The sequence below is a fragment of the Harpegnathos saltator genome, unplaced genomic scaffold (assembly GCF_003227715.2).
Source record: "Harpegnathos saltator strain DR-91 unplaced genomic scaffold, Hsal_v8.6 scaffold280, whole genome shotgun sequence".
Lineage (NCBI taxonomy): Eukaryota > Metazoa > Arthropoda > Insecta > Hymenoptera > Formicidae > Harpegnathos > Harpegnathos saltator.
This window is the reverse complement of record NW_020230073.1, coordinates 766,623-794,557: the sequence shown is the minus strand read 5'-3', so window position 1 is coordinate 794,557 and position 27,935 is coordinate 766,623. Positions and strand designations below refer to the sequence as shown.

At 42.5% G+C, this 27,935-nt stretch overlaps 1 protein-coding gene across 2 annotated transcripts; it reads left to right on the top strand.

Annotated features, from left to right (window-relative positions):
• Rim2 (replication in mitochondria 2) lies at positions 1–27,927 on the top strand. 2 transcript variants are annotated; one of them, XM_011142660.3, is made up of 6 exons: positions 1–1,122; positions 8,892–9,077; positions 10,043–10,314; positions 19,288–19,406; positions 22,528–22,747; positions 23,401–27,927. In XM_011142660.3, the coding sequence occupies exons 1-6, from the start codon at positions 1,082–1,084 to the stop codon at positions 23,676–23,678; spliced, it is 1,116 nt and encodes a 371-aa protein (XP_011140962.1). In that variant the 5' UTR covers positions 1–1,081; the 3' UTR covers positions 23,679–27,927. The 2 variants fall into 2 exon arrangements, with proteins under 2 accessions (XP_011140962.1, XP_025155267.1); XM_025299482.1 differs by lacking the exon at positions 1–1,122 and adding an exon at positions 1,281–1,605.
• Positions 27,928–27,935: the final 8 nt, after the last annotated feature.

Sequence of the window (27,935 nt, the reverse complement as noted above, 5' to 3'; positions counted from 1 at the left end):
TTGAGAAATTTACTGTAGAGGAAGCGACTCAAATCAAACTCAAATCAAAGAATTTGCTTGAGCCGCCTGTCGCAGTGCCAAAAAGTGAGCGCCCAAGATGGATTCGGTGGCTCAGCAATTTTTGCAAGCCTACCCAAATAGGTCCTGAGCGAATAAAGAAGCTTGTTTCTTTACAAACCGCATGGAAACACTGTCTACAGGTAAACGGAGAAGGCATATACTTGACGCTCGACGAAAGAGAGGAGAAAAGTGATTGCGAAGTGGTGTGGATAAAGCGCACCCGCAACGAACGAACCTAATTATGCCGGCATTTGGCGAACCTGTCGCACGATCAGTGTCCCTCTCTTCCGACCTAACTTGTCGATGCCCAGTCTCGGCGAACCACGTTTCGTCCTTGGGACTGTGCGCGTTCGGCGTCGTGATATCGCGGGCATTGCGCGAGAGATCAGCCAAGCGGCAGCGCCAAGCGGCGAAAGGCGGTGGGGCGCAAGGAGGGAAAAAAACAGGGTTAACAGAAGAATCTGGGGGAATCTGGCGGCAGTGCGTGGTACGTCGTCGTCTTAGTCGGTGTTGTTCGTTCGCTCGCTCGCTCGCTCGCTCGCCCGTCCGTTTGTCGTCGTCCTGCAGTGTGTTGATAGTGTATCGCCCACATATATTTACACACGGCGCACTGTGCGCGTCCCGGTTGATGTGCTTCGTCGATACCACGTCGGACGAGAGTGTGCACGGCGTATAATTCGCGCGTATCGTCGCGTTCGGTTTTTCTTTGATTTCTCTTCAGTTCCGTCGCGCGATCGTCGAGCTCGTGAAGGCGATTTTGCGAACGGTGCATTTCGTCGACGTGCCTGACTGTGACTTTTGAACGAACGACTTCAGACACGCACTTCGCGACACACGCACCACGTATCACCGCGAGTTTCGTCCTCCTCGCCGTGACTGTCCGCAACCTGGTCGGCGATTTCGTCTCGTTTTGTCTTCTCTTCTCGAGTTCCCCGCTACGCCGACTGTAAAAGTGCATGCTGGCGTAGGAAAGAAGTGACAGACAGCGGACTTGTGTGTGTGCGCTTCGCGGCCACGGAGGATGTTGGATCGCGACACAGCGATACATCTCGTCGCCGGAGGGTGAGCTTCATTTTCATCCTCGACTGACGCAACAGCAGCCGTGCGATCGCGCGCGTCGTCCCGGCGCCGAATTTCTCGCATCTTTACGTCACGGCCTTGACTCGCTTGTAGGGCCGTTTGTCCTAACCTTCCGTATTACGCGATCATACCGATCGGTCCGCGTGCTGCGAGCATCGGTCTCGATGCTGGCAGTGTGTCGTAATGAAATCGCAAACCAGTTCGAATTTGCGGAGGACTGTGCTTGCCTGTCCGAAGTGCGTATTTAGCAGCACGTGTATATACGGGGTGTCTCAGAGACCTCTCGAGCTCCACGAGCTCCATGGACAATCTGGTATCTCCCCCGTGTTTCCTTCACGAGAATCGTACGTGATAAATCGTAGCTGCGAGCAAACTCTTACATCATTCGACAGACGGAGAGAGACTCGTTTTGTTTCGTTGTCGAATAGCCTGATGTAGAAGAATGCTGCACACAAACTGCGTAATGTAAGTGTTGAGAGACGAGATTGGCCAATCTTATCAGGTCTAGGAGGCAGAGAAATGTTAGCGACAAGAGCGTTATCGTCATGACATCGACTAATTTTGTTTTGTTATTCGGGCAAAGCGACGATCACGAGTAATCACACCGTGCGCGAATATTTCCGAATTTCTCCGTTGTTATCGCTCCCCAACGCGGTTCATCATCCGTAGTGACACGTGACGAAACATGCTCGCATGAGTAACGTGGCGTGCGGAACGCGGATCGCGTACGATGCTCACTTTTAGCGGTGGATTGAACACATAACATGCGACGACATTGTCGCTTATTTTTACTCGGGTCGACTGAGGAGATTCAAATCTCGCTGGAATTTTAATTTAATAAATTCCAGCTAGCTCCAGGGGGGATTGTTTCAGTCCCTGAATGTGCAGATGTTTACATAAAAATATATCTTTGGGATTGTGTAACACGTCCAACGTCTGTTAGACGTTGTGTAGTAACTGCTAATGTAGTAAACTACTAGTAATAACCATACGTGCGCTATCAAATTAATATATCATGTTGATATCGCGTGACAAAAATACATTCGTGCCAAAGTCGAAATTTATTTATGTATTACGGCGACGAGAAAAGTTTATTCGCACTCTTTTCTAACCTTTCAGAAAAGTCTCACTGTCTATATATCACCAAGTCGCGAATCTTGCTAAACATGTGATTTGCTAAGCGCAGCAAATCGCAAAATAGCGGACGATCGTATACGCGTGCAGTTTTTTATGAATTAATCGGGATCGTTACACTCCCGGATAAATGAAAATACTACTGCACTAAGTGCTTTTGTTCTTTGTAGTAATTGATGAAACAAGCTATATACAAAGAGATATACATTTACACAAGTTCTTTAGAGAAGTAGGGCTTATGATTTTTAGAGGGAAAAATTAAAAAAACATTTGCTCTACATTTACCGCTGCTTTTCGCGCAAATTTATAATTGTTATATTTACTTATTTCACATATATAAGTTTGCAAGTTCCCATATGTGTGTGCAAACAGAAATTTATTTCTCTAATCCATAGCCCAACGAATCAACCTTACATTTTTAAAGTTAGACACTGCACTTTAAACGAACGATAATAATAAGAAATTATCATAATTGCCATCATTTTCTGCAATTTCTTTGAAAGAAGTCATCGTAATTTATCATAATCACTGCAATTAACGTCATCTGTATTGTGTGAGCAAATTCTTTCTTAACACTTCCTTTATAAAATTTGTGTGCGTGTGTGTATTTATAGCTTATTTTTTTGTTGATTTCTACAAAAAAACGTTTTTGTGGTGCAATAGTATCTCTAAACATTTATCCACTTGTAGAGCGTGCAACAATATATATTGTGCGTGCAATAAGCGCCAAGTTTGTATGTTGCGTAAATACAAAAGGAGATACATTGAAACGTGGAAAGAGACCTCCTGTGCGTGAAATCGATAACCTTAAGTGATCCTAGTCGGCGATTTCTAGTTTATAGTCTCCTTAACCAATAGATTAGACCAGTTTCAACAGCGTCGTTTGATTCCAATCGCGAGGCTCGCTAATCTGCTTTCTCTATTTATAAAGCATAGGCAATACCGTAGACAGAGAAATATATATGTACATATACAGGGTGTCCCATTTTAAAGGACCCACTCAAATATCTCAAAAACACTGCGTTAAATCGAAAAATGTTTCAGACAAAAGTTGTTTGGCTTGAAGGGGGACATAAGACAGCGATAGCATTTTGTTTATAGATGACGCCACTTTCGAGATATTCACCGATCATCAATTTTCTTAAATAGAAATCCCAATCTTTTATTATATCATCTTTTTCTACCAACTAATTTGAACAACTTTTGTCTGAAACATTTTTTTATTTGCTTAATATTTTTTGAGATATTTAATAAGGAAAACTTGGTAACTTTTTCAACATTTAACTTACGATATCTCGCTAACTATTCGTCAAAAGAAAAAATAGTATTAGACTTTTTTACTTTATTTATTATCAAGAATATATTATTACAATAGTACCTAACTTTTGTTAATTTAATAATTTTGAAATTTCCAAAGGTCGATAAGTTAACAAAAGTCAGGGCACTATTACAGTAATATGTTCTTGATAGTAAATAAAGTCAAAAAGTTTAATACTATTTTTTCTTTCGACGAATAGTTAGCGAGATATCGTAAGTAATGTTGAAAAAGTTACCAAGTTTTCCTTAAATATCTCAAAAAATATTAGGCAGGTAAAAAAATGCTTGAGACAAAAGTTGTTCAAATTAGTTGGTAGAAAAAGATGATATAATAAAAGATTGGGATTTCTATTTAAGAAAATTGATGATCAGTGAATATCTCGAAAGTGACGCCATGTATAAGCAAAATGCCATCGCTGTCTTATGTTCCCCTTCAAGCCATACAACTTTTGTCTGAAATATTTTTCGATTTAACGCAGTATTTTTGAGATATTTGAGTGGGTCCTTTAAAATAGGACACCCTGTATATTTGATAAGATATTTATATGTGTACAGATACATATCAAATCAGATGAAGTAAGGTGAAGGTTAAAAGTGAAATATCGCTCCATAGAGAAGGTACTTTCTGTCCATAAAGAAGGAAAATTCAACGAGTGCTTCTCCGAGATGCCCAACCACATTTCGCATACATATTCCACCGTCATAAGGACGAGAGATGTTATTTCCTCCGCACACAGGTGTCAAAGTTCCGTAGAAAATGAGAAAATTTCGACTGCACAATCGCGATATACGCGCGTCACATAGAGACAACCTTGATCAAGCTCCACTTAGCGAATCCAATTCTTTCCTCGCTGTATCAAGTGCAATAAACCCAGGAAATGAGGCCAATCAATCCGCTCGAATCAATCCGCTGATTAATGCTAATTGCACAGTTGGATATCCGAGCTTCGATCGGCCAAATCGCGGTCGGCTAAGTAATTGTCTCGATACATCGTACGACGGTGCAGAGTCGTTTCGGCAAAAGGTTCATTCACTCTTCATGTTTCGAGACGAGCTCTGGAGACGCGCAGCAAACATCAAGTTACCTTCCCTTTAAACTCCCGATTCCGTTTCTCTCATACGAGCGTCACGTACACGGAGAAAAATTCTAGTAAAAGTTACGTTGAAATCGCGTCTCTTTTTATAGTACTTCTTACAGGACTCAGAGGGTCGATCGTGAATCTTTCTCCAGCGTAAACTCGTCAAGAGTGAAGATTGGCTAACTTGAAGAAACGCTCGCTCTTCTCACGAGTCCACACTAGACGGAGAGAGAGAGATTCACGATCGCGCCTGTCAGGTGTTAAAGGCATGCGACCGTCCTCGTGATTCCTTGCCCGAAGCACCGCTCGAGGCGAAGCGCCATTGTAATCTTGTTACTTGCCGACTATATAACCGTGCGTGAGACCACGCGCGATAGTCTTCGTTTATCGCCGTTTACAGAGGACGCGTTATTTACTAAATAAACGGTCATACAAACGCGCTAACCGCGGCCTCCGGTATATAGCCGGCCTTACCAGTGCCGAAACGCAAGAGCGTGTTATTTACAAGATCACTGTCGACTCGCACAATGGAATTCGACGACGCAGTTATGCAAAATGTACACCCGCCGTGTATTTGCATTCGCTGTCTACCTGCCGCGCTACGCACACACGCACGCCCGCGCGGCACTCTCCCGCCTTTATACAGGGTGTTCCACGAAATAGCGCTAACCTACCGTCGAATTTTCTCGCCGGAGAGACCGAGAGAGAGAGAGAGAGAGAGAGAGAGAGAGAGAGAGAGAAAGAGAGCAAACGATCCGAAGTGTACTCTCGGTTCCTCGATGTGCGCAGGTACTCGAGAAATATATGCGAATCGTACACGGTCAGATTGGATAAAGATTGCGTCAGCATGTGTAACTCGGTGGTGCAACGCGGTGGAAAGGAATCAGCGGTACGATTCGGCGTCTGAGAGAATAATCGATAGACGACGAAACTGGCGATCCACTTTCTCGCGGTTTACGTGTCAGGTGCCGTTCTATTTCCACCGCGGCGCAAGGTTACGTCTGTCTGTCAGTGTCGTCGTACCTCGTCAGGTAGGTTTTGGATTGTTTTTAAAGAGTATTTCGCCGTAGTAGACGTTGCTATGAATCAGCTAGTTGCTTCGAACGACATCGGGGTGGAACTGAAAGCTCGCGCGGATGCTAGTTGAAATGAGATTGACCACTCGAGTGCTCGAAGGCGAAATTCTCGGCTGATGCCACGTATTATTGATTTCCGTGGGAAATCGCATCAGTCGATCGTGTCTTTTATTTTTTCAAGGTACCGCTTACGCTGATCACCGATATATCGAGTATTCGAATAACCGGGAATTTGGAAATTAGCCGGGAAGTGTCCGAAAAACTCGGATATCTGAACTGGCACAATGAGTTAAAATGCTGACCTGTCACACTCGCGATGACTTTTTTGTGTCCAGAGTGTATGCGGTTATTGAACGATATTAACCTAATTGCAGCGCTCATTGAGACTGTTCCGTCGATTAATATACATGATTAATGATTAATGTATTCAAGGCTGTTGATACCATTGAGTATACATCCCGGAGCGAAACGGCAATGAAACTTTTCTTCCGGTAACTTTCTACACGCATTCTCGATATACGACGGAAAAATCTATCCAAAAAATAAATTTTTGTTTGAAAATTCATCGCATAAATTGTAAGGTCCTCGTTACGTTTCATATGTCATGCATGCACATATACTGTTATTAATTATTAAACACAAACAAAGCTCACAAAGATAACTAATCAAATTAAAATACAAATTAGGTAAGTAAGAGCTAACGCCGATGAAAAAGCGCAAATGATAACGTTGACAGGCACAATTACAAAGTATTCATTAAATTAATCCACTTGTTATTGAGTGTTGCGAGAGCACGCTTTGTATTATTATTATATTCTGATCGAATATTGGCGTTTAGCTGAGAAATGTGACTTTGATAATTTTCACACTTTTTTGTTGTTGAGCGTTTGCATCCAGATTCGTTCCTTTTCAAAGACACGGTTTTTTATTGCGACGGTTTTTTATATTTTTTTTTATAAATTTTTTGTTTACACTGAAGAGAGGGTCTGAAAAAATAGGACCGAAACGTTTGTAATTAATTTAATAAATATTTTGTAATTGCGCCTGTTCAGCAGCGTTATTGTTTGCGCTTTTTCACCGGCGTTAGCTTTTACTTGCCTAATTCATATTTTAGTTTCATTGTTAATTATTGTTATTAATTGTTGTTAATTATGCAGTTGCACATTATTGTTAGAATTCAGTAATACGTATCACCGCGTATATATATCACCGTGGGGATTTGGGAATTGTCGCTTTGACATTTGCGCGTCGCATACCGAGGCCGATATGCGAGAATCTCGATCAACGGTTTACACCCGTTGCACGCTCGCGGTGGCTTAAACACGAGAGGAAAACGTGAAACGCACACCTGCTTCGCAGTGAGGAAAGATACGCGAGTTTACGCGATGTGCGACATGTGAATTAGACGTTAATTCACGACCCCGTTCCTCCGACGAAAAGTTCGTCGCGCTACGCAATGGCGACTTTAGAGTCGTGGGCGAATCGTGATTCGATCTCCGGGTACCTTCGAAAGGTCAGATATATCTTTTTTATTTTTTTTATTTATTTTTCTGTTTGTATTAATTAAATTAACATAAGGATCTCCTTAAAAGGCTTCGGACGTATGCACTCGACGTAGGGGATCGTGCGATGAACGTAAAGTTGCTCGTCACTCTCGGTTTCTAAATTCTCGACTATTACACTTATTTCTTTCACCTACGAGCCGAAGTTTCACCGAATTCGACGCGAGTATTTTTAACTAAACGAGAGTATTTTCGTCATCTGCTCGCATCACTGAAACTTGTCTCGCGAAGAGATTTTTCGTTGAAATTGTTCAACTTCTCGTAGCTCCCGAGAGTGTTGTTCGTTACTCGAGACTTTTACCGAGGAAAAGCATAAACGCCACGGATTAATAACTCAATATTTTTCATCAATTTATCCTCCTCCGCGTGCGATGAATTTAATTGAATATACGCAATATTTACCGGAATATCGGTAACCCCGAAATTCTACGGTGATAAACACATCACTGATAATACGCGTCGCGTATGACGAACGCTGAATATTAAACTCATTGGCATTGCTAATTAATACTCTGCAGCGCTAAGTAATTATCGGCGTGTATAATTAGAAAGATTCGCGAGATTATGTCACTGACAAGTTCTACGCACTTCTCTCGCACTGCCTCCCCCCTTGCCCCCACCTTCCTCTCTTACAATTTAACTCTCATTTTCTTTCTCATCCAAATTCCACGTAACGCTTCTCGCGTATCGTACATACCGATATCACACCATACTTGTGTGCGCGCGATTATTTTAGTTTTTATCTCGCTGTGCACAGAGATAATTTCACTCGAGCGAGATACGCAATGGAGATCTGATTAAGTTCTCGGTCTGAGTATCTCGTTCCATCTGCTACGCTTCACCTGTTGTCGTCGTCGTTATAACTCGTAACCGCGAATGGTCGGTGTCTCGGTTACGGGCTTTGCGATAGCGAACATTCAAGGCGATCGTAAATCCGAAAGAACTTTCCCCGCGTTTTCCCGCGGAAAGCAGCAAGGATTTCCTTGATTAAAATAAATACCACGGGCATTTCCCGGTGTCTCTTGACGAAGTATCAAATATAACTGTGTTAATACACACTCACCACCGAATGCACGACGAATAGACGACGAAACGAGAAATGACAATGAAAAATGACGCGATATATACCGCCACGCGTGATTTTATCGCAGAATGATATCGCAGAAATAGAGAGCGAGAGGATTTCTATTTAATAACATACCGTACCGTATCTGGTGTGACTGGAATATTTATATTCACGCCAGACTAAAATTCATTAAAATATGCAACTGATCAACAGTACTTCCTCTCTTATTCGGATATTTTTTATCTGACGATGTAAATATTTATTACGTACGCACACAAGACTTCCGCACACTTTCTTCAGATGTCTCGGACATCTGTTGTGCGAGTGTGTCTTAGCCTCATAAGTTGGCAAAGCTGCAAAAGCAACGTGCGAATGCTAATGTCCTTAACAGCGAACAATTCAGCTCGCGTACGCTTCTTCCGCAGAGAGATTTACAAACGCGCGTACGACGCGAATACAAACGAGAACACCGATGAGAGATCGTTTGTAATTGCATATGCTCTTCTGTTTCGCGCAGTGTGGCTGGCACGGCAGGAGCGATAGTGACTTGTCCCCTGGAGGTAGTAAAGACCCGGCTGCAGTCCTCGTCTTCCGGTTTCCATCCGCCGCCGGTACACAAAGAGTTCACGTCTAATCACTCCACGTGCAGGAGTTCGCCGACGCCCGAGCAACGCAGGAGACTATGGACCGGATTGTATACCCGGTAGGTGAAACGTGCGAAGAGAAATCGATGCGATCGTCGGCGCTAATGCGCGTTGCGTCATTGCCTCGCGCGGTAATTTATTATAATCAACGCCCGACGAGATATTTTAAACGGTTTTAATTGAATCGTTGATCGTAAAACGCAGACGATTCCATGCGCGCGATTTATTTTTCAAGGTTCCGCGTTATCTTCTCTGTTTGACACATGCCGCTGTATACGGGGTGTTCAGAGTAATCTTGGTGGAATGTCACTTTTCGGCGTGCCGATTACCGTGAGATCCGAAAGCCGATAATAACTCTCTCTCCGAGACACTGAATTCTCCCGCTTTGCTCCGTTATCGTTTGCGAATTACACGTCGCGCTTGCCGACTTCGCATAAACGAAATGAAAAAACGCGATGAAAAGATTCGCGCAATGCAGCCAATATCACGTAGCTAATAACGATACACATTTTTTGCATAGATATCGTGCGGAGGTATATAACACTTCCGATTATTGCGCATTAACAACCGTCGTTTAACGTTGGAACGCGACCTATTTCTATCGGAGCGGTTGGAATGACAAGTTTTTGAGAAAGTTCTTTTATGCGGGGCGAAAATGTTCATTCACATCCCCTTTAGTTTCATGCAACGTCCATTCAAAATGTCAGATGCGTCGTCGTATAAAATCGAATAATCTTTAATAAAAAAAAATAAATAAATAAATAAAAAAGCAAAAAGTTTGATAAAATACCAAGCAATGCGTTTTAAGGAACATAATGTTATTTTTATATACTTTATTATATACTTCACACACACACACACACACACACACACACGCACACAAGAAATTACGAAGCGGGTCATTTTTTACCGCTTGGTAGTTTCAATGTTGACATATCGTGAGCGCGTTGCGCTCAATCGTATCGTGATAAGATATCAGAGACTTATCGTCTCACATGTCGATCTCTCCTTTTCTTCTCCTCAGGCACTCCAGTCACTTCGTAGCTCTTTCTCACTTCGGCGTCTCAAGCCCGCCGCCACGTTCTATGCACGCGCCGGGTATCTATGAGTGTATACGGTATATCATCAAGCATGAGGGAATCCGGGGCCTGTTCAAAGGTCTCGGGCCGAATCTCATCGGCGTGGCACCCTCCAGGGCGATCTACTTCTGCGCCTACTCCAAAAGTAAAGCCGCCTTCAATGCGATCCTACCCCCCGATACTCCGGTCGTCCATGTCTTCTCCGCGTCTTGCGCTGGTAAGATTACGATATTTCTACACGTAAACTTTTATTTTACACACACATGCATATACGAATGTATACTTACAAACATATAGCTTACAAGACACCGCCATTCACGCAATGCGGATCGAAAACTTGGAACATTTCAAACAAAACTGTTCAACTGCTCAATCTCGCCGCTGAGCACCGCGATATCGTTCACATTTTCCACGAAAATCCTAAATTACCTTCTGATTTCTTTTATTTTAAAAGTTTACGTTTGAAAATATACGTACAGAAAGAATGTTATACAACGGAGGAAATACTCTTGCTCAAGTATACCAATGTAGAAAACAAAAAGTAAAAAAAAATTTGATGAAATGCTGAACAATGCGTTTTAAGGCATGTGATGTTATTTTCACAATTCGCTCGTTATACACTTCACACACGCGCAAAAGCAGCGACTAGTGCGAGCATGCTCGTTACTGAGTAAATTAAAATTTGACAAGCTAACGAACGTTAATTTTCTCGTACATTTCACCTTATATTTCTCGACACTTGTTACTCGCGTATTTTCCGCGCTGCACCTCGATGGAAGCCGTTACATCGTAACGCCAGCGTGAAAAGTGTATTCGGCCCGTTTCCGTTCGTCTCACGCGCGCGCGTATTTACTCGGTGTTTCGAAGAGCATCGCGAAATAAGCCGTATGCACGTGCACCGGTCGATACTGAACGTCGCGACGCTCGCGTAATTGCGTAAGACGACGAGCAGCGACACGAGATAACGGAAATGCAACGCGGGAAACACATTCATCCGCGTATGTTAATGCGCCGGACCATCGTCCGGCGCGACTTGTTATTACACCGTGGTCGTGAACGCACTACGCGTTACGTAGGCGTTAATCTACCTACCATGCCGCCTACCTCAAGCCGGCTCGCGCGTCTTCGCTCTTCCGCGAGACGTGTAGCGAGGCGTTCGGCGTTATATTCGCATTTTCGTTTAAAATTACACCACGCTGCGTTATTATTAAGTCCCGGTGCGCAGCGCAGCATTTCCCCCGGCTATTTTTCATCGATTAGCAACTATTTTCGCACCGCTCGGCGAAGGGCAAAAATGTCATTCCTTTTGTTTCTTTTCTCGCGACGCAATAGCCGCGATGTAAGATCGACGAGAGTGACGATGTGTGCACATCTCGGGAAGAAATGGCCGCCGCTGTCCTACTACTAATGCCTACTACTATCGTCACCACTACCACCACCACTACCACCACTAAGAGTAAACAACCCTCTTTGCTACACTGTACTACAATATGATTTCGTATTCTTTCTATCACGCACGAGTTTTGAGCGCGAGAGAGCTGTGAGTGTATTGTGTATGAATAGGGGAATTTAACTTTTAGGGACTTTAGGTTTTGCATAAGTTGTCGACACACTATTATTCTCGGTCATTGTTGTGGGGGAAACGCCATCCTCGTGGTGCGAGTGAAAGAGAGCCGAGTGTTCGCTACGCTATAAAGGACCGCAAGAATGTAAGTGATATTATATCACATATATTTATTGACCTATTAAAGCGTTGCTCTTCTCAAAAGCTCTACGTGATAGGAAAAGTATCGAGATCATATCGGAAGACAGTAGGAAATCTTCCTTAAACATCTCTTGAATCTCTGCTTGAGAAAGAGAAAGAGAGAGAGAGAGAGAGGGAGAGAGAGAGAGGGGGCTTGGGTAACGTCGAGGTAAAGTGTGCCGGAACGATAACCGATTCAATCGTCACGAGATCGAATTTCAGTCGATTTAATTACGCCCTTGTTGCACGCGTACAGTAATTTTCACGTCCGAGATCATCTATTTCATCCGGATTTCCCGGCGAATCTCTCAACGAGTGAATCGACGCGTATGTTTAGCATGGAGCGATTATTATTCATCGGGACGTTTCGACATCGAACAGCCGCGCGTTTCTCGACGAATTGTCTCGAGCGAGGCTCGCGTCGAATTGACCCGCTTCCAACACCATTACCATTACACCTAAATTCTCGAGATGAAACATCATCGCTCTCTTCGTTCCCACGCCTAATGGACCATTTCGCTGTGAACAATCGGTCCGAGTAAACAGGCGCCGAAAAAAATGCTCACCTTGAGAATATTTCACGTGTGTTTATCTCGTAAGACTCGACACGCACTGACGACAATAACATGACGACATCGGCATCGAGTTAGACTCATGCTAAATCATCATTATACCGCGTCAACCTTCGCTCTGTCTTCGTTCTCGTCATATTTGGTGCTTCCAAATATATTGGCCGGCCGGCGCCGCCGCGCGACTCCGTATTGTTTCCCAGCCGCGTGCACTGCAAAGACGTAATGCCGCTCTGACCTTGGCAGCAAGAGGAGAAAATAAAAGCTGTAAACAGATCCGTGCGTGTGCACGCACGGTTGTACATCGTCGATTCGACGTATCGTTTATTGCGTCGTCGCTGAGTTATATTCTCTCCTTCGCCGACAATCCAATCAACGAGACGGCGATAGACGTGCGATTAGCGCCCGACGAGAGCGGGGAAGAACGATATTCTGCGCGTCATTCATGCGCTATCTTTAATGGGATCCGTCAGAGCACCGCCGCAGCGTCGCGCGAACATCGCGTCGTGATCCCGAGACGTGCGCACACGGCCGGCCTTTGCCGATGTCGATAACCCGAGGACACGCAGTATATATATGTGTTTGTGTGTATATGTGTATCCAGCAGCGTGATTTCGCGCACTTTTACTTTCGATTCGCTTCGTTCGATTTGCTCGTCGTCGGTGCGACGTGCGAATGTAGAACGCGACGCGGACGAGAGGGAAACGTCTTTGCATATATAAAGGGTCGAAGACGCAGCACAGAAGAGCTATATATTCCGAGACAATTGACATCGGAGATAAAGCTCGCAGCTGTGTCGCTCTGGAACAGCTCTGGAAAAGAGCCGGAAGCACAGCAAAGACACTGGTCTAGCAGCTAACTTGGGAGACAAAAATCTTGTTCGTAGACTCATAACTCATAACGGACCATTCACGGCATATTCCCGCCGAATTTCACGAGCATCCGCAGCAAACGGAATCTATTGAAATTGCACTCAAAATTACAATTCTCGCTTTTATAATCTCAGGGAAGATCTCGTCGTCATTGTGACGCGCCCGCACGCGAACTTTCGTTTTATTATTAACGCTTTCGGCGCGATTAAAGACGGGAAACTTATCGTAGATAACACGCACGCTCATGGACTAAAGATTCTAATTTAATCGTTATCTAATTTGAACCTCTCTAACGTCTTATTGAGTAGTAGCTGCTACATCGTTATCTCATGAGCGCGCGATATACACGGTGTTCCTTTTACGCGTTCACTGCGTCGAACAACTGCTGAAGAGGGAAGGCGACTCACAACGCGAATCGAAGACCCGTATCGCGAGTTGAGTCGATTTAAAAAGCCCATCCTGCACGCATACGCTGCTTCGATTTACTCGGAGACTCCGTCATGGGACAGACGTCGCCAACGGAAGCGACGACGAGATCGACGTTTGCGTAACTTATCGCTGATGTCGTCTCGCGCACTTTACGCCTCCCTCTTACAAGATCGCGACGCTAAACACGACATCGTCGTCGTACCTTCGGCATTTCCCGAAACCCACGTCTTCTCCTTTCTACGTTCAGCTTGTGAATAGAAACGACGAGAGCTCGTTTGCTCGTTCGCAAACATCCGGTAGATCGTGCTCGATAAGAGCCCTCCTGTGAGCAATATAACGTGTTCTCCGCGCTTTGACTTGAACTTGACGCGAACTTTGACACGAGCGATCCGTTCGCGTTGTTCGATCGGTTCGCAGGGGAGCCACACGCGGTCAGCGCGTGTTTCCACGCTTTTCTCGTTCATTATTCGCTCAATTGAAATGAGTGTGCTCTGCGTCACCAGAAGCTTCGTATGCGTGTTCTTTATCTTTCTCCTTCTCTTTCGCTCCTACTACCCGCGAGTCTTTCGCTTTATCGGATGATGATTGGAAGTCTCGTCACGTCACGTACTTTCTTACTCGCGATATTAGATAAGCGACTTTTACACGAAGCGTTGCTCTTGCGGGAGAAGAAATCTCGTTAGAAGAGGGATGGCGTGTGAAGAGTTGCGGAAAACTTTTGACCATCTTGAAATTCTTCGAGGGAAATTCTTCCAAGGCGCATTATGCTTCTCGGGTGTATATTGACGATATAGAATCTGGAAATGTCTTGTAACAGGAAATTTTTATTTCGATCTCCGCGGGCGATGCATCGAACTTTCAACCCGTCGAGATTCCAATCGTTCGCACGCTCGCACGTCATTTGTGCCGACCCGTCGAACGGAAAGAAACTTCTCCATGTTTCTTTTTTTCCTCTTTTTTTGGTAAATACACGTGTATCGCGGCGACGTCTGTCGTAATAACTCCGGCGATTCGTGATTCTTCTCTCGCGTGAGCGTGTCGTAACGAACGATCGACCGTCAACGATAAGTATATTGTTTACAGCGATAAAATCTAATATCTAGGACAATGCATCGACAGTCGAATGTCACTTGTGTTATTCGGAAGTCACTTGGGATCCGCACAAGGCTACGATTTGCCTCTGAATGCGAATATAATGATATCGCGTGTACGTTTACTCGCAGTTACTGCACAGATACGGTGTTACATAAAATCGCGCATGTATGCGTTTTTTCTATTCAGCTTCGAGCAATTCAGGGCCCGTAATGTTTTCTTCACCGCTTAAACTATACATGATGTTATCGTTTTTATATCCCCAAGTTACCTTGACAAAAAGAGTCGCGAAGAAGCTCGCCTAGGAACGTTTTATGCTTGGGGTATCAGTATGCGAGAGTATATACAGCGCAATGATTTTATAGAATTTATTTTCAGGAAGATAACGGCGGTGATTTGGAGACGTTAGAAAAATTCTTTCCTCGATACTTGATACTCCTACACCGATTGTGTGGTATCCATCGGACACCAATTTTAGTTTTTGACTTTCTGTTTTAAGCCTTTCTATTTGCACGAATTGATATTTCGCCTCTTTTATTCCTACTTTAGAGATTTTCCAAGGAAAAAGACGAAGAGACCACGCCTATTTTTTCTTCTATGTAAAATAAAATCAATCTGTCTTACACAATTACTGTATAGTATATATATATATATATATATATATATTGCGATATATCGAGAGTCAAATACGCAAAAACTCATCGACGCCCGCCTCACTTCCTTGTGACAAATTTCGGGTCTTTTTTCGGACCTAGGAAGTCGCGCCAGACGCGTTTGACGAGTTTCAATTTTTCTTTCTTTCTTTCTTCGCTTCTCCTCCTCTCGTCCTTCTTCTCTCAGCCCCTCTTTCTCTCTTTTCCTTCTCGCCTTTCCCTCTGTCGCCGCCGTCATCGCCACCGCCGCCGTCATCGCCGCCACCGCCGCCGTCATCGCCGCCACCGCCGCCACCGCCGCCGCCGCCGCCGCCGCCGCCGCCGCCTCGTCGGCCAGAGAGCACCTCTCCGACGGCGTGCTTCTATTTTTAGCCGACCTAACCACGTAATTCAATGCCCGTCGTTGCGGCCGTGTGAGAACACAACCAACAACGGAGCCCTATCGTCGAGTGATCGCGCGCCGGAACGGTGCAACCGGAATTGCATCGCAATTTAAAATAATGCTCTTCGCTGTGCCGCGCTTCTTCGGCGCGTGCACCGTTCGATGCGCGATACACCCCGATGAGACGAACGGAAATGTCGGATAATTCCGGGTGACAATGTCGGATTGTGTCACGCTGCTGCAATTCTGTTGCGAACGCGAGCCTCATCGCTCGTGCCGATATCACTGTGACGGCGGCGTTGAGCGCGAAACACTTGAGTAGATAAAATCTTCTGTTGACAATGATTACATTCAAAATTTTTTAAAATTTTGTCATTGCTCACGGCAAAAAAGAGCAGTACGATTCCGCGATGGATATTTTTCGAGACCTATGCGGGATCATTTTATCGGTCGTTGACAGGAAAATCTCCGGCGAATCACACAGAATCCCGACACAAATGATTTCTTCCCGCGCGGAGTCTTATGAAAAACTGCAATGTTGTCTCATCAACGATCAACTCTTTTCTCTCTTCCGTCTAGAATGAATTGTGTTATCGCTGAGAATTGTCCGATTTTCATGTGCATTTATACTCGGATGGAGCGCATACGCATTAATTCGAGAAGCATATGTTTTAGACGAGGAGAGGCGTTGCCCTCGTCTGCCTTCGCGCCACAAGCGTCGAGATCGATCCATCGAACCGCGAAAGATAGAGCAACGGATACACGAGGATCTTCTTCGCCTGGCGGCGAACTCGCATTTTCGCGGTTACGAAATCGCTTCGCGTTCGGCGAAGATAATAACCGGAGCCAACGCTCGACTCCGCGATGTTTCAGACCGGTTCGCGCGAGACCGGGCGCGCGAGCACTTTCAGGTAGCGCGAAAGGTAAATAAAACGTAAACGAGTCATCGCGGACGTGAGCACGCGCACGTTGCGCTCCCAATAAATTGCGCACCACGTTACGCAGAGTGGTGGCCCGCTCTCGCTTGCGTAACTCTTGCGGCTTGCCCGCGTCTCGGCTGCACGCATACCTCCTCCCTGCGCACGCAGTAGCACGCGAATAGTACGATGCCGCGGTTCCGTGTCAATGGAACCGTAACAAACATCCCACCCGATACAGGATACTGCCAAGCAGCCGTAAACAAATTCTCGCACGGGGAAAATCGAGGGGCAGAAGCGTGGCTTCGCTCCACGCGAGAGAACTCTTCGTTTTCTCTCTCTCTCTCTCTCTCTCTCTCTTTCTTTTTTTTTTCTCTTGTGCATTACATGTCCAGAAATGAAGTAGCTTTCTTTCGCGTGCGACCGCACACGCAAACTCGAACTTTTTTTAATAATTAACGCGTCCCGCGCCGGGCTAATTGGTGGCACAGCATGTCGTATTATGAACCAAGTTCTATTTGCCGGATGATAATATATGTGTTGCAATAATTATAAAAATATCTTGTAATTGGCGTTTCATTTAGGAGGCAAATTGCCAATTAATGGCTCGAACGGAAAATTCAGCATCGGCCACCGTCGACGCGACTCACATGTGGCAAGTGTTAACGACAGTTTTAGCGAGCACTTGGACAGTGAAATTGAATTTTCAGTCCATTCACACGCAACATTCGCGGAAATTGGGCACTGTCGAGGGATCGCTTTCTCCCTTGAAGAAAGGTCGCAAACGATTCGAGTGCGAAACACAGTTGACTTTCGAGAACATTTACTTCCAGAATACACAAACACGCAAACGCCGGACAAGCGATATCTGTAAGTCCACGTAGTTGCTCGTTTCATCGGATCTAACGTCTACGTAACGTCGGACGAACGAATGACAATAATAACGATTACCCGCATTAAGACAATAATAACGATATGCCGCCGATCCTGACCTGTTATCAAGGCTTTGGCTCTCCTCACGCAAAGCGAAAACCTCAAATTTGCAGAGTTGGTTTGGTATGAACAATGCCGATCGGACTTCGCTTTGCATGAAACCCTTGATAAGCCTTGATAACGTACAATTATAGAGCTCGATTCGCGTGGAATTTACGACCGTGAATCTGCGACCGGCGTAGCTCCCGTTTTGCTCGGGTATAAAGGTAAATATATTGGGTGTGTGAATATGACTCCGCCCTTTCCCAACAGATGTTGCTTTTAGTATTGTTAACGTGTACTAATAACTGGCAACACTTGTATTCGATAGTACTTCATGTCAACTTTCAAACGCACTACGTGAAGTTTGGTTTAAGTGTAAGCAATAAGTGTTTTATGAAAATGTCGGTTTTCGTTCCAAACAAACATCATTTGCGGGAAGTATTATTACACTATTTTATTGCAAAGAAAAGTGCAGCAGAAACTTATCGTTTGCTTGTGGAGATTTACGGTGATCATGCTCCATCTAATACAACTTTTGGAACTTGAGGACAGAGAACATAGGAAACCACCAAAAAAATTTGAAGATGCTGAATTGGAAGCATTATTGACAGAGAATTGTTGCCAAACTATTAAAGGAGAAGTTTACCAACGACAACTAATGTGTTTGAAGCGAGCCATAGTAGAAAAACGGCCAGAATGGGTGAATAGGCACAGCAAATTAATTCTTCAGCATGATAATGCCAAACCGCATACCGCAGAAGTCGTGAAAAGATATTTAGATGGATAGGACTGGGAAGTGCTACTCCACCCGCCATATTCGCCAGACATAGCTCCTTCAGATTACTACTTATTCCGGACGATGCAGTCAGATTTTACGGGAGAACGGTTCACTTCATACGAAAGTATCAAAATTTGGCTTGATAATTGGATCAGCTCAAAAGACCAGGACTTCTTCAGGCAAGGAATACATAAATTACCTGAAAGATAGGCGAAGGTTGTAGCTGCAGATGGAGCATACTTTCAATAAATTTTTCTTTAATTTTCTAAACAAGCAAATGTGTTTTATTTTAACAAAAAAGGATGGAGTCATATTCACACACCCAATAGAAATAAATATTTATATAGAGATCTAGAGGTAATCTTGAGGACGTACGTGTTTCGCCGTAAGAACGATGTCGATTTCATGCTGGATGGAATTCGGATTATCGGATCTCTCCAACTTGATGAAACTCGGGTTATCGAATTCAACGTTTCGATTTTTATGGACACTTTCCTTCGTTGATAACTTCACAGATAAATATTAACCGCCGGCTGAAACCTCTCGAAGTTTACTCAAAATCGTGACTTTTTTATTTCATTTGTAAAAATCAAGGTCACCAGCAAAGTGCCCCTTAATGCCTCAATAATTATCACAATATCGCTCGAAGTAAAAATCGCTTTTATAATTTGGATTAACGGTTGCAATTTGGGAGAAAAAGGAAAATAGAGAAATTCACGACACCACAGCAGGGAGCATCGTGCGGATATGTAATAAACGTCGTCGTTCAATTTTTGCAGGTTTCGCGGCGTGTACATTGACAAATCCAATTTGGTTCGTAAAGACCAGACTACAGCTGGACCATCGAACGAATAAAATCACTGCGTTAGAATGTATGCGGAGGATATATCAGCAATCGGTAAGATAACAGATCTTATTTCTCGTCCAGATAATCCGCGGGGTTTGGTGAGACGCTCTCGCCGATATATCAACTGTACGTCCGTGTGATTCTGAATTTTATTCATTCAATACGCAGATTAATCAGTAAATAATCGATCATCAAACAACTGATGATATTTGATCATTTAATATTCATTAAATGTGCGGGTTGTTTGCTCGCTCTATATTGTGCGTTCCAAATCAGACGATCATGTTTAATTCGCACGCATATAACTCACTCACATAACGAATACCAACTATTCTAGTAATGTAAACGAATTGCTGCAACGAATGACTGTTTCGGTCAGTAAATGCTATCTTTGCCTTCAAACAGATAATTCTATATTAGGCAAAAACACACGAGTCATTTTACGAAAAGCCATTTTAGAAAAGTTCCTATTCAGACAGAACTGTCCCATTTAGCAGAAAATAAACGAAACGTTATCCGAGTAATGCAGCTGGCAAATACGTAATATCTAGTCAAATTGTAGCACAACTTCAAGATAAAAGAACTTTACGAATGTTGACTTCAGCATCGCGCGTTTAAAAGAAAATATTCAAGGTTGAAAATGCTGCAGAAATACTATACGTATAATAATTGATTTAAAGCGAAAATGTTTTTTACCAAACCAATATAAAGAAATCGATTATCCGGCGACAAGCCAAGAGAAGGCTTAATCCGATAATCGATAACGATAGGCTTATTATCGTCGCTTACCCGTGCATTGCTTTTAATCGAAAACAACGTAAACAAGCTGTGTGAATCTCGGCTTATTTCGCGTGTGTATTTTATTTCTCACGTATAACGAATGTTAAGTACGTCCTTTCGACTCCAAATCCCGTTTTTCTCGTACGAACGACACGTGTAACATCGAGCTTAAGTCTCGGAAGAGGATATACATATTTAATTAATTTTCAATGCTTGTTAAAAATAGACTCCCTGCAGTTAGAAAATCGATTCCCGTGTATTTGCAATTCCGAATAATCATCGTCCTTACTACGACCGACTTCTCCTCTGTCTTCCCCGGGAAATTTTTTCTAAAAAAATCCATCGTTCTTTGAAGAGACGGTTTCCCACTTGAAAGATGCGATTTTCCTTCCTTAAGAGCGAAATAGGACAGATCGCAATTCTCGCCGGCTATAAGAACCGTCTTGAACATCGTTTATCGACCGTCTTCCTTAGCGTCATGCGAACGTCGTGAGAATTGTTCTGAGAGAATAATCACGCGGGCATGTACGCGGCATGTTGCGGGTATTAGAATTAGAAAAACTTAGAATAACCAGGGGAGTGTCCGCAAAGTTAACAACGATGTTGTGCAAGGCCGCCGGTAAATATGTTGTGAACGCTACTTGCGGCCAAGATTATTTTCTCAGCCGGTGACGCGGCATGTACGACGGCTGTGTCGCAGCGAAAGAACTTGGGCATCGTAGATTGCAGAGCGCTGACGTAACGGTCTCTCGATACGTTAAATGCAATTTCCCGAAGACTGCTTTCGCGATCGAAGGCGCTTAATAATTTGCCCGAGTGCGAAGCGAGTGTGTCGAGCACGAGCACGCGTTTCCACGCGGAATCGAACAGTAAGAAAGTAATCCGAGAGGGGGCCTCCTCTGAGATCAGTTGTTCCGAGTTGTTTGGCAACGTATGACTAAATTGTTTACTAATCGCGTTTACGTCACGCTGTTCGATGGACCCGTGTTAAATCGAGACTGTTCACTCGGAGACGATTTTTTTTCGTGTACGCGCGCAGCGATTGCACTCGACGCGCCAGAATCGAGCCAGCTTTAAAATCGGCGCCGTGATCTACAAATAGTACATCCGGCCGAGAATATCGTGGGAAATACCGCGCTCTACGTTGAGCAACGTTTATTACGTTAGCCAGCGGATGATTTGTCTATCTCCGTGGCCGTTCGTTTCGTCGGAAAATCCTGCGGATGTCGATGTACGTTCATCTGCAGATGTTTGGAATATTTTCTTCGATATATTTCCGATTTCTTCGAAAACACACGGGAGAATTTGTTGTTGAGTTATTCTCATAAAACAGGTTCTCTCATATTGGTGATGTCGAATGCGTTTTGAAATGTCCTGAAAAAAGAATGGATCTCAGTAACAAGCGTTAAGAAACATCACAATTTGTGATCATGCGTCGAGGCTTGATGAAGTGACCATTTTATCCAGTTTATTGACTGGTCTTTTCGCCATCGTCGTCGAAATGTCGTTTCTTTTTTTTCTGATTACACTCGTGATATTTGATATCAACATCGATTTGTTATCAATCAGACACACCTTTTGAGTCACCCGACCGAGTCGCGTCTCAAATTCACTGTTTTCTTTCATCGTCAATAACACAACACAGGATTAAACATTATTTTTAACTTCAGCATGTAAATTTTGTTGTGTCTCCTCCCCCCCCCCCTTTCTCTCTCCTGCACGGTTTGCAATATACGCAATTTTAATCAAAATAATATACAAGTCGATTTAATAATTTCTAGTAAATATCGTTTTTGATTAAGTGGAAGTATCATTCTTAAGTAAGTGGAACTTTCGTTTTTAATTGTATCTCTATTCTCAAGATATCGCGTATCACGATTGTTACGACGACACATGATAACGATGTTATCATATTAATAACTAATATTAACTCTGTAAACATCACGCAACAACACAATAGTCATACGATTGTATCATGTTTACATGTAATATTTACGTACACAATCTTTCACTCACTGCAATATCAACAATCATTTTATAATAAATAGTCGCCGGCTGATCGGAGGCGACAAGATTGCTGCGGCATCTCTCAATCCGATGGATTTTCAAACGGGAAATGTTCCGTCCGAAAGCGGGGCTGTCCCCCCTCGATTCTCATTCATTGGAAAGTACTTCGAAGGAAAGCGCGTTGCCAACGAGCTTCCCGCGGCTAGCTAATGTGCATTTCGGCAATGGTTTAATAAAACAAATGAAATGAATAAAATAAATTGAATTTAATACATCGTTATACTCTTGTATAATTGTACAAATTGAACGTAACATGTATTATATAATTATAATTATATTGTAGAATTTAATATGAATGTGAATCTCTAATTTAATTTTCTTACAGGGTATCCTGGGATTTTACAAAGGTATCGTGGCGTCCTACGTAGGCATAAGCGAGACTGTGATACACTTTGTGATATACGAGGCAGTGAAATCGTGGTTGGCCACACACGGGTCGAGAGCCACGAGGTCAGACGATAGGAAAACCTTTCGGGACTTTATCGAGTTCATGGGGGCTGGTTCGTTCTCGAAAACCATAGCGTCGATCATCGCGTATCCTCATGGTAAGAGCTTGCTCTCATCGTCCGGTAGGTCACATGTAGAGCGTTTACGGTAATTGGACGAATTCTCCAGACGATCTTTTTTTCCGAGAGCCGCAAACCGCCAAGGAAAAGCAAAAGAAAGATGGCTGTATTATTTATTTTCCCGTGTTCTAACGTGCGTATTTTTCTCCCTGGCATTGACGAAGAAGATACGCTGAGTCGGTCTAAAGATAGCGAGCTATCCGCAACGCGTGCCAGCCGCACTCGACGTGCAATTACGCGCTTACATCCTACCTACAAATAGTCGAATATAGACGTGCCGGTTGTCCGAATAAATAACGTTCGTCCAGCCGTGGTCGGTCATGCCTCGCGATCTCCAGCACGAAATCGTTCTGCGAAGTGTTGTTGTCGAAATCGGGAAACGGAACGCTATTCACCGAATTACACCGGAAGGAAGACTGAGTGACTTCCACTCGAGAAATGCTACGTCATTGTTTCATTTCTTCCTTAATTTCAAAGTGTTCGTTGCATCACGTGCAAACAAAATCCAAGCATCTATAAATGCTGTTTTGTCGAACATGTATCTCGAATCGCTTCGTACCTCTTCGATAGAAAAGCCGCAGGACGCGAAGATCGCCGAGTTTCTTAATTGTCGTCCCGTCGTCCTTTTTCAGAAGTCGCGAGGACCCGCTTGCGGGAGGAGGGCACCAAATACCGCACGTTCTGGCAGACTCTCAACATCGTGTGCGCAGAGGAGGGCGTGAAGGGCTTGTATCGCGGCCTCGGCACCCAGTTGATCCGCCAGATCCCGAACACTGCGATCATAATGGCGACCTACGAGGCGGTGGTGTACGTGCTGACCCGGCATTTTCGGCCGGTGACAGTGTCGTGCAGTGCCGGTGCCACGACGCAGTTCTACAGCGAGACAAAGACGAAGAGGGAACTGGCCTAGGACCTGCTCACGGCCCCCGAGTAAAGGGCCCAGCTGTTCCCCCTTCTGCGTTAGACGAATACCGCGCGTAACGAGGCGTCGTCTAACACACATCTAGATGGATCAATCGCGCGTCTAATTCAGATGCATCGAGAGACGAAGCGGCGACAAGAGTAGGGTGAGACAGGTTGTGGGGCAGAGAGAGATTAAGAGAGAAAGCTGCTGGATGTCGAGGAAATGATTTATACCCTGACCGTCGCCCCGGGGGCTAGTCAGAAAGGTACTGTGCGCACTGATTCCGCAATCTATGCTGCAAAAGTGTAGCAAAAGATAGTTCTTCCTCCTTTCAGGTAACATATATATATATATATGGATCCGTTGTTGAGAGGGAAGGAAAAAAAAGAGAGGAAGAGAGGGGTAAAAGATGAGAAAGAGCGAAACAGAAAGGGGAAGAGGGAGAAAAAGAAAATTATAAGGAAACAGGCGATTGATTAGTATGGGATAGAGACCTGAGAGACCTGAAACTTCGCTTCTCGCGAAAACGCGAATTACGCATGCGTGAGCACCCGGAAGACAAGAAGAGGACTTGTGTTATTATGTAAAAAGCTTATTTGTGGCAAAAATGTCCTTTGCTCTGAAAACGAGACTGGCCTGTGAAATACCGTCGCACAAGGCTCGCTATAAAAATATGTAATAAGCACCGTAAACTTCGGCTTCCCGGCGAGTCTGGCTTCCGATGCCGTTTCCATTTCACGATCTGCGGCTTCTCACTTTGCACTTCGCGTGTTACCTTTCTCCTCGGTTGTTTGTTTACAATAAAAGAGACGCTGTAAGGAGAAAACGAAGGAAAATACAACGCGAAATCGATTTGTGATAAAAATATCGCTTATTATTACATCATTTTAGAACAACAAATATAATGAGGAACGATTTGTGATTGTTGTTTGAATTTCCCGGAAGCAGTGGCTCTGAATTTTTGAGTCGCTTCGAGTCTGATCGCTGTTTTTCTAGAAATCGACAATTTCAACCGGTTCTTGTTGTAAATGGAACATCTCGTAGGTCATCCTTGAAGGCTTCAACACTTCCTAATTACTGTGACTTTAACAAAAGTCTTTATTTACGTGTTCATAAAATCGTGTAAACTATTCCGATATCGAATTTCGCGGGGATTTAGTTTTTCCGTGTCTCATTTTTCATCTCAGCAATATAAATACTAAAACGTTTCATTTTCAATAGCACGCGCGCAATATTACCAGGTATGATACATTTGAAATTTACTCAACGCATTTTCCACGTGTGTAATATGTATTTGTAACTAAATTTTCAATTGGAAAATTTTACGATAAACATTTTAAATGCAATGCATATATATTCATACATAACAGGTATATAAACGTATATTATGATAAACTATGTTTGTGACTCTTCCAATTTATTTACGTTTCAAGGAAACTAAGAACAAATAAAATCCGAATACTGCTGTTGACACGATGTATATTTATATTTATTTTACATATCGCATTGTGAAGTAAACGTAAACATATTTTGCATCAACAATGGCATTCTGACTTTTATCATCATTGGTTTTCTTACAGTTTTAATCTAAAGCCTTGTGATAATTTCATTCGTTCGCGTCTATTATATTGACATATTTTAGTAAATCGAGTTGATATAATATGTATTTTATGAAGATTTGATATAGATTAAATTACATTTTCGTCTTTGTGACATTTCCATTGATCCGTGTTCTTTGCATATACCACGATTTCACTATATTTCCTTATAATATTTTAATGAACAACAACGGATTAAATTTTCCATTTCCGTAGTTCCGTCGAAATGTCGCTAATATAACGCAATAAGTAGTTCTTGACAGTTCGATGTACATTTTTGTTCTAACTGTTGTTGTAACTTGCTCTTAGACGAAGTCTCAAGAAAAAAAGTAACAAGACATACTGAATGTATAAATTAAATAAATTGCACACACATAGAAGGAAGAAAACAGCGAAGTCAACCTTAGAGTATCCATCCAAGGACTATAGACAGCCTGATAGTTTCGACTTTATTTATATAGAAAGATATGCGTGTGTACATATCGAAATGTAGACTGTAGCTGTATATTTACGAGCGTTTGCATATGTTCCATTAGTTAGCTGTACGCAACATCGCATAGTACTATCTTTCGGGAAGTTCGACAAAAGTATTACGAGAACGCGAAGGCACCGTCGTTATACTTACATCTTTTATAGATCAGTCATGGGATGCGCGAAATACGTTATACTCATCACAATTCGTTTCTTATCATAATCCTAAACATGTAACTAGTTTCCACAAGATACTGGAGAAATAGGAATCAAGAAAAAATTTCTCTCGGTTTATCCAAATTTTATTTTCATATTTGATTCTCCTTTGATTATTTTTCTTTTGATTTTTGTTTTTATCGTTTTCTTATTGTAGTTAAAGAAAAACGCGACATACACACATCGCTTTCTTAAAAACAATGAAATATTTTATCAACATAATTACGTTCATAATTACGTGCCATTTTCTCTTGTTCGTACATTCACATATATGTATTCTTATAACTACATTGAACAAAATTCTTATCGATTCATAGTTATCAATATTGTATTCTGTTGCATTTCTTTTCTCGCAAGATGGATTTTTTAGGTGACCATTATTTTGTGTTTACGTTTACATAACATTTTCAAAAATTAATCACACGTACTTTTAATTCAGTCAATTGATTTCCTTCAACTTATACACCAGATGTCATATGTACCTCAACATTATAACTAAGGTTATTATGTCCAACTTTACACATATATGCATAAGATTGAAGATCATAGGAGAAACCTTAGTAAATAAATGTTAAAGCTCATATGACGCTTGGTGTAATGTAGTTTTGACCGAGAGATTATCATGTATTGCTATAGTTAATACATTCGCAAAAATTTCATTAGTTACTTGGAAAGAATCTTTCTTTGTACTGTATGTAATGGAGCTGTGATTGTATTTTTTTCTTTTACCACTGAAACTTGGCGCTTAGCAATTATGTAAGGCGACTGGTTTTATGACGTTTACATAGGGATATGGAAGTCGTATAAATTAGAGTTCGATATTTTAGGCAGCATGTTATGTCTTAACGTTGTAACTAGGATTATTTGTATGATTTTCATTCTTACACTTGTATAAGTAAGATTGGAAATCGTATATAACTCTAGTAAGTAAACGCCAAGCATATATGACACCTGGTGTACATTCAATACTGCAACCGCTTAGCGAGCTCTTTGATCTGATTGGGTATATATTTTCGAATTTGACTCTGATTTAAAAGTTATAATCAATCTAAGAGCTATGTGGTTGTGTAGTCTCCATAGATAAAATCAACTGATGTTTGGAAGAAAAGGTATGCGACTTCTGGAACAGCGTGTATAATCGATATATTAACTGTTAACCATCTTGTTGAGATTTTATTACAAAGCCACTTGTCATTTGTAAGTGTACGTGCGAGGGATGTGGTTTCTAAATGCCAGGCTGTTGTTATTATAGTCGTACATAGTTACTCCATAGAAATATTCTACATATTTTAATGAATCACAAAGAAATCTGAGAACCAGATGCCAAGTTGTAAATTGTGTACAGATACTAAATAAAGAGAGAGAAAGAAAGAGAGGAAAGAAGCTTATTCATTATGGAATAAGCGATAATTTTTTTTACGAAGTCGGAAATAAGAAGTGGCAAAGAAGGATAAGGAAATGAGAATAAGAAAGAAAGAAAGAAAGAGAAAATTTCGTGTATCCACGAGAAGCGAGCGTTTCGTTAAAGAAGACTGATGTTGTACAATTACTTAGCGTACCCTGAAAAAATTAATGCGTACATAAATATCTAGGTATATGTTACGGTGATAATGATTAAGCAATATTTTCATAAAATCACCGACTATTCTGTGGCTGATTGCTTTATAAATGTAACAAAATTTGAAGTAACATTAAAATTCGATACTTACCAATGATTTTATATATTAAAACAATTGATGCGTTTATCATGCGCTTGATTTTCTAAAATTTTCGGTGATTTGTTAAAATAATTGCATATATTTGTATGAAAAATCATTTGAATTTTTCATTTTAATATGATTGTACTAAAATCGTGGTGCAATGATTCCATGGAATTACTGAAGCTTTCATATAGAATAACTACATTAAACATCTTCACCGTAATACATACAATCTTGCGATACCCTGTAAAACAGCTGTAATGTATGAATAAAAATAA

What these genes read in the sequence shown, in the direction of transcription:
- Rim2 (XM_011142660.3), top strand. Translation starts at nt 1,082, where the DNA reads ATGTTGGATCGCGACACAGCGATACATCTCGTCGCCGGAGG. An exon ending in CTTCTCCGCGTCTTGCGCTG is followed by an intron (nt 10,315 to 19,287) that starts GTAAGATTACGA and finishes CAATTTTTGCAG; the next exon opens with GTTTCGCGGCGTGTACATTG. An exon ending in GGAGGATATATCAGCAATCG is followed by an intron (nt 19,407 to 22,527) that starts GTAAGATAACAG and finishes ATTTTCTTACAG; the next exon opens with GGTATCCTGGGATTTTACAA.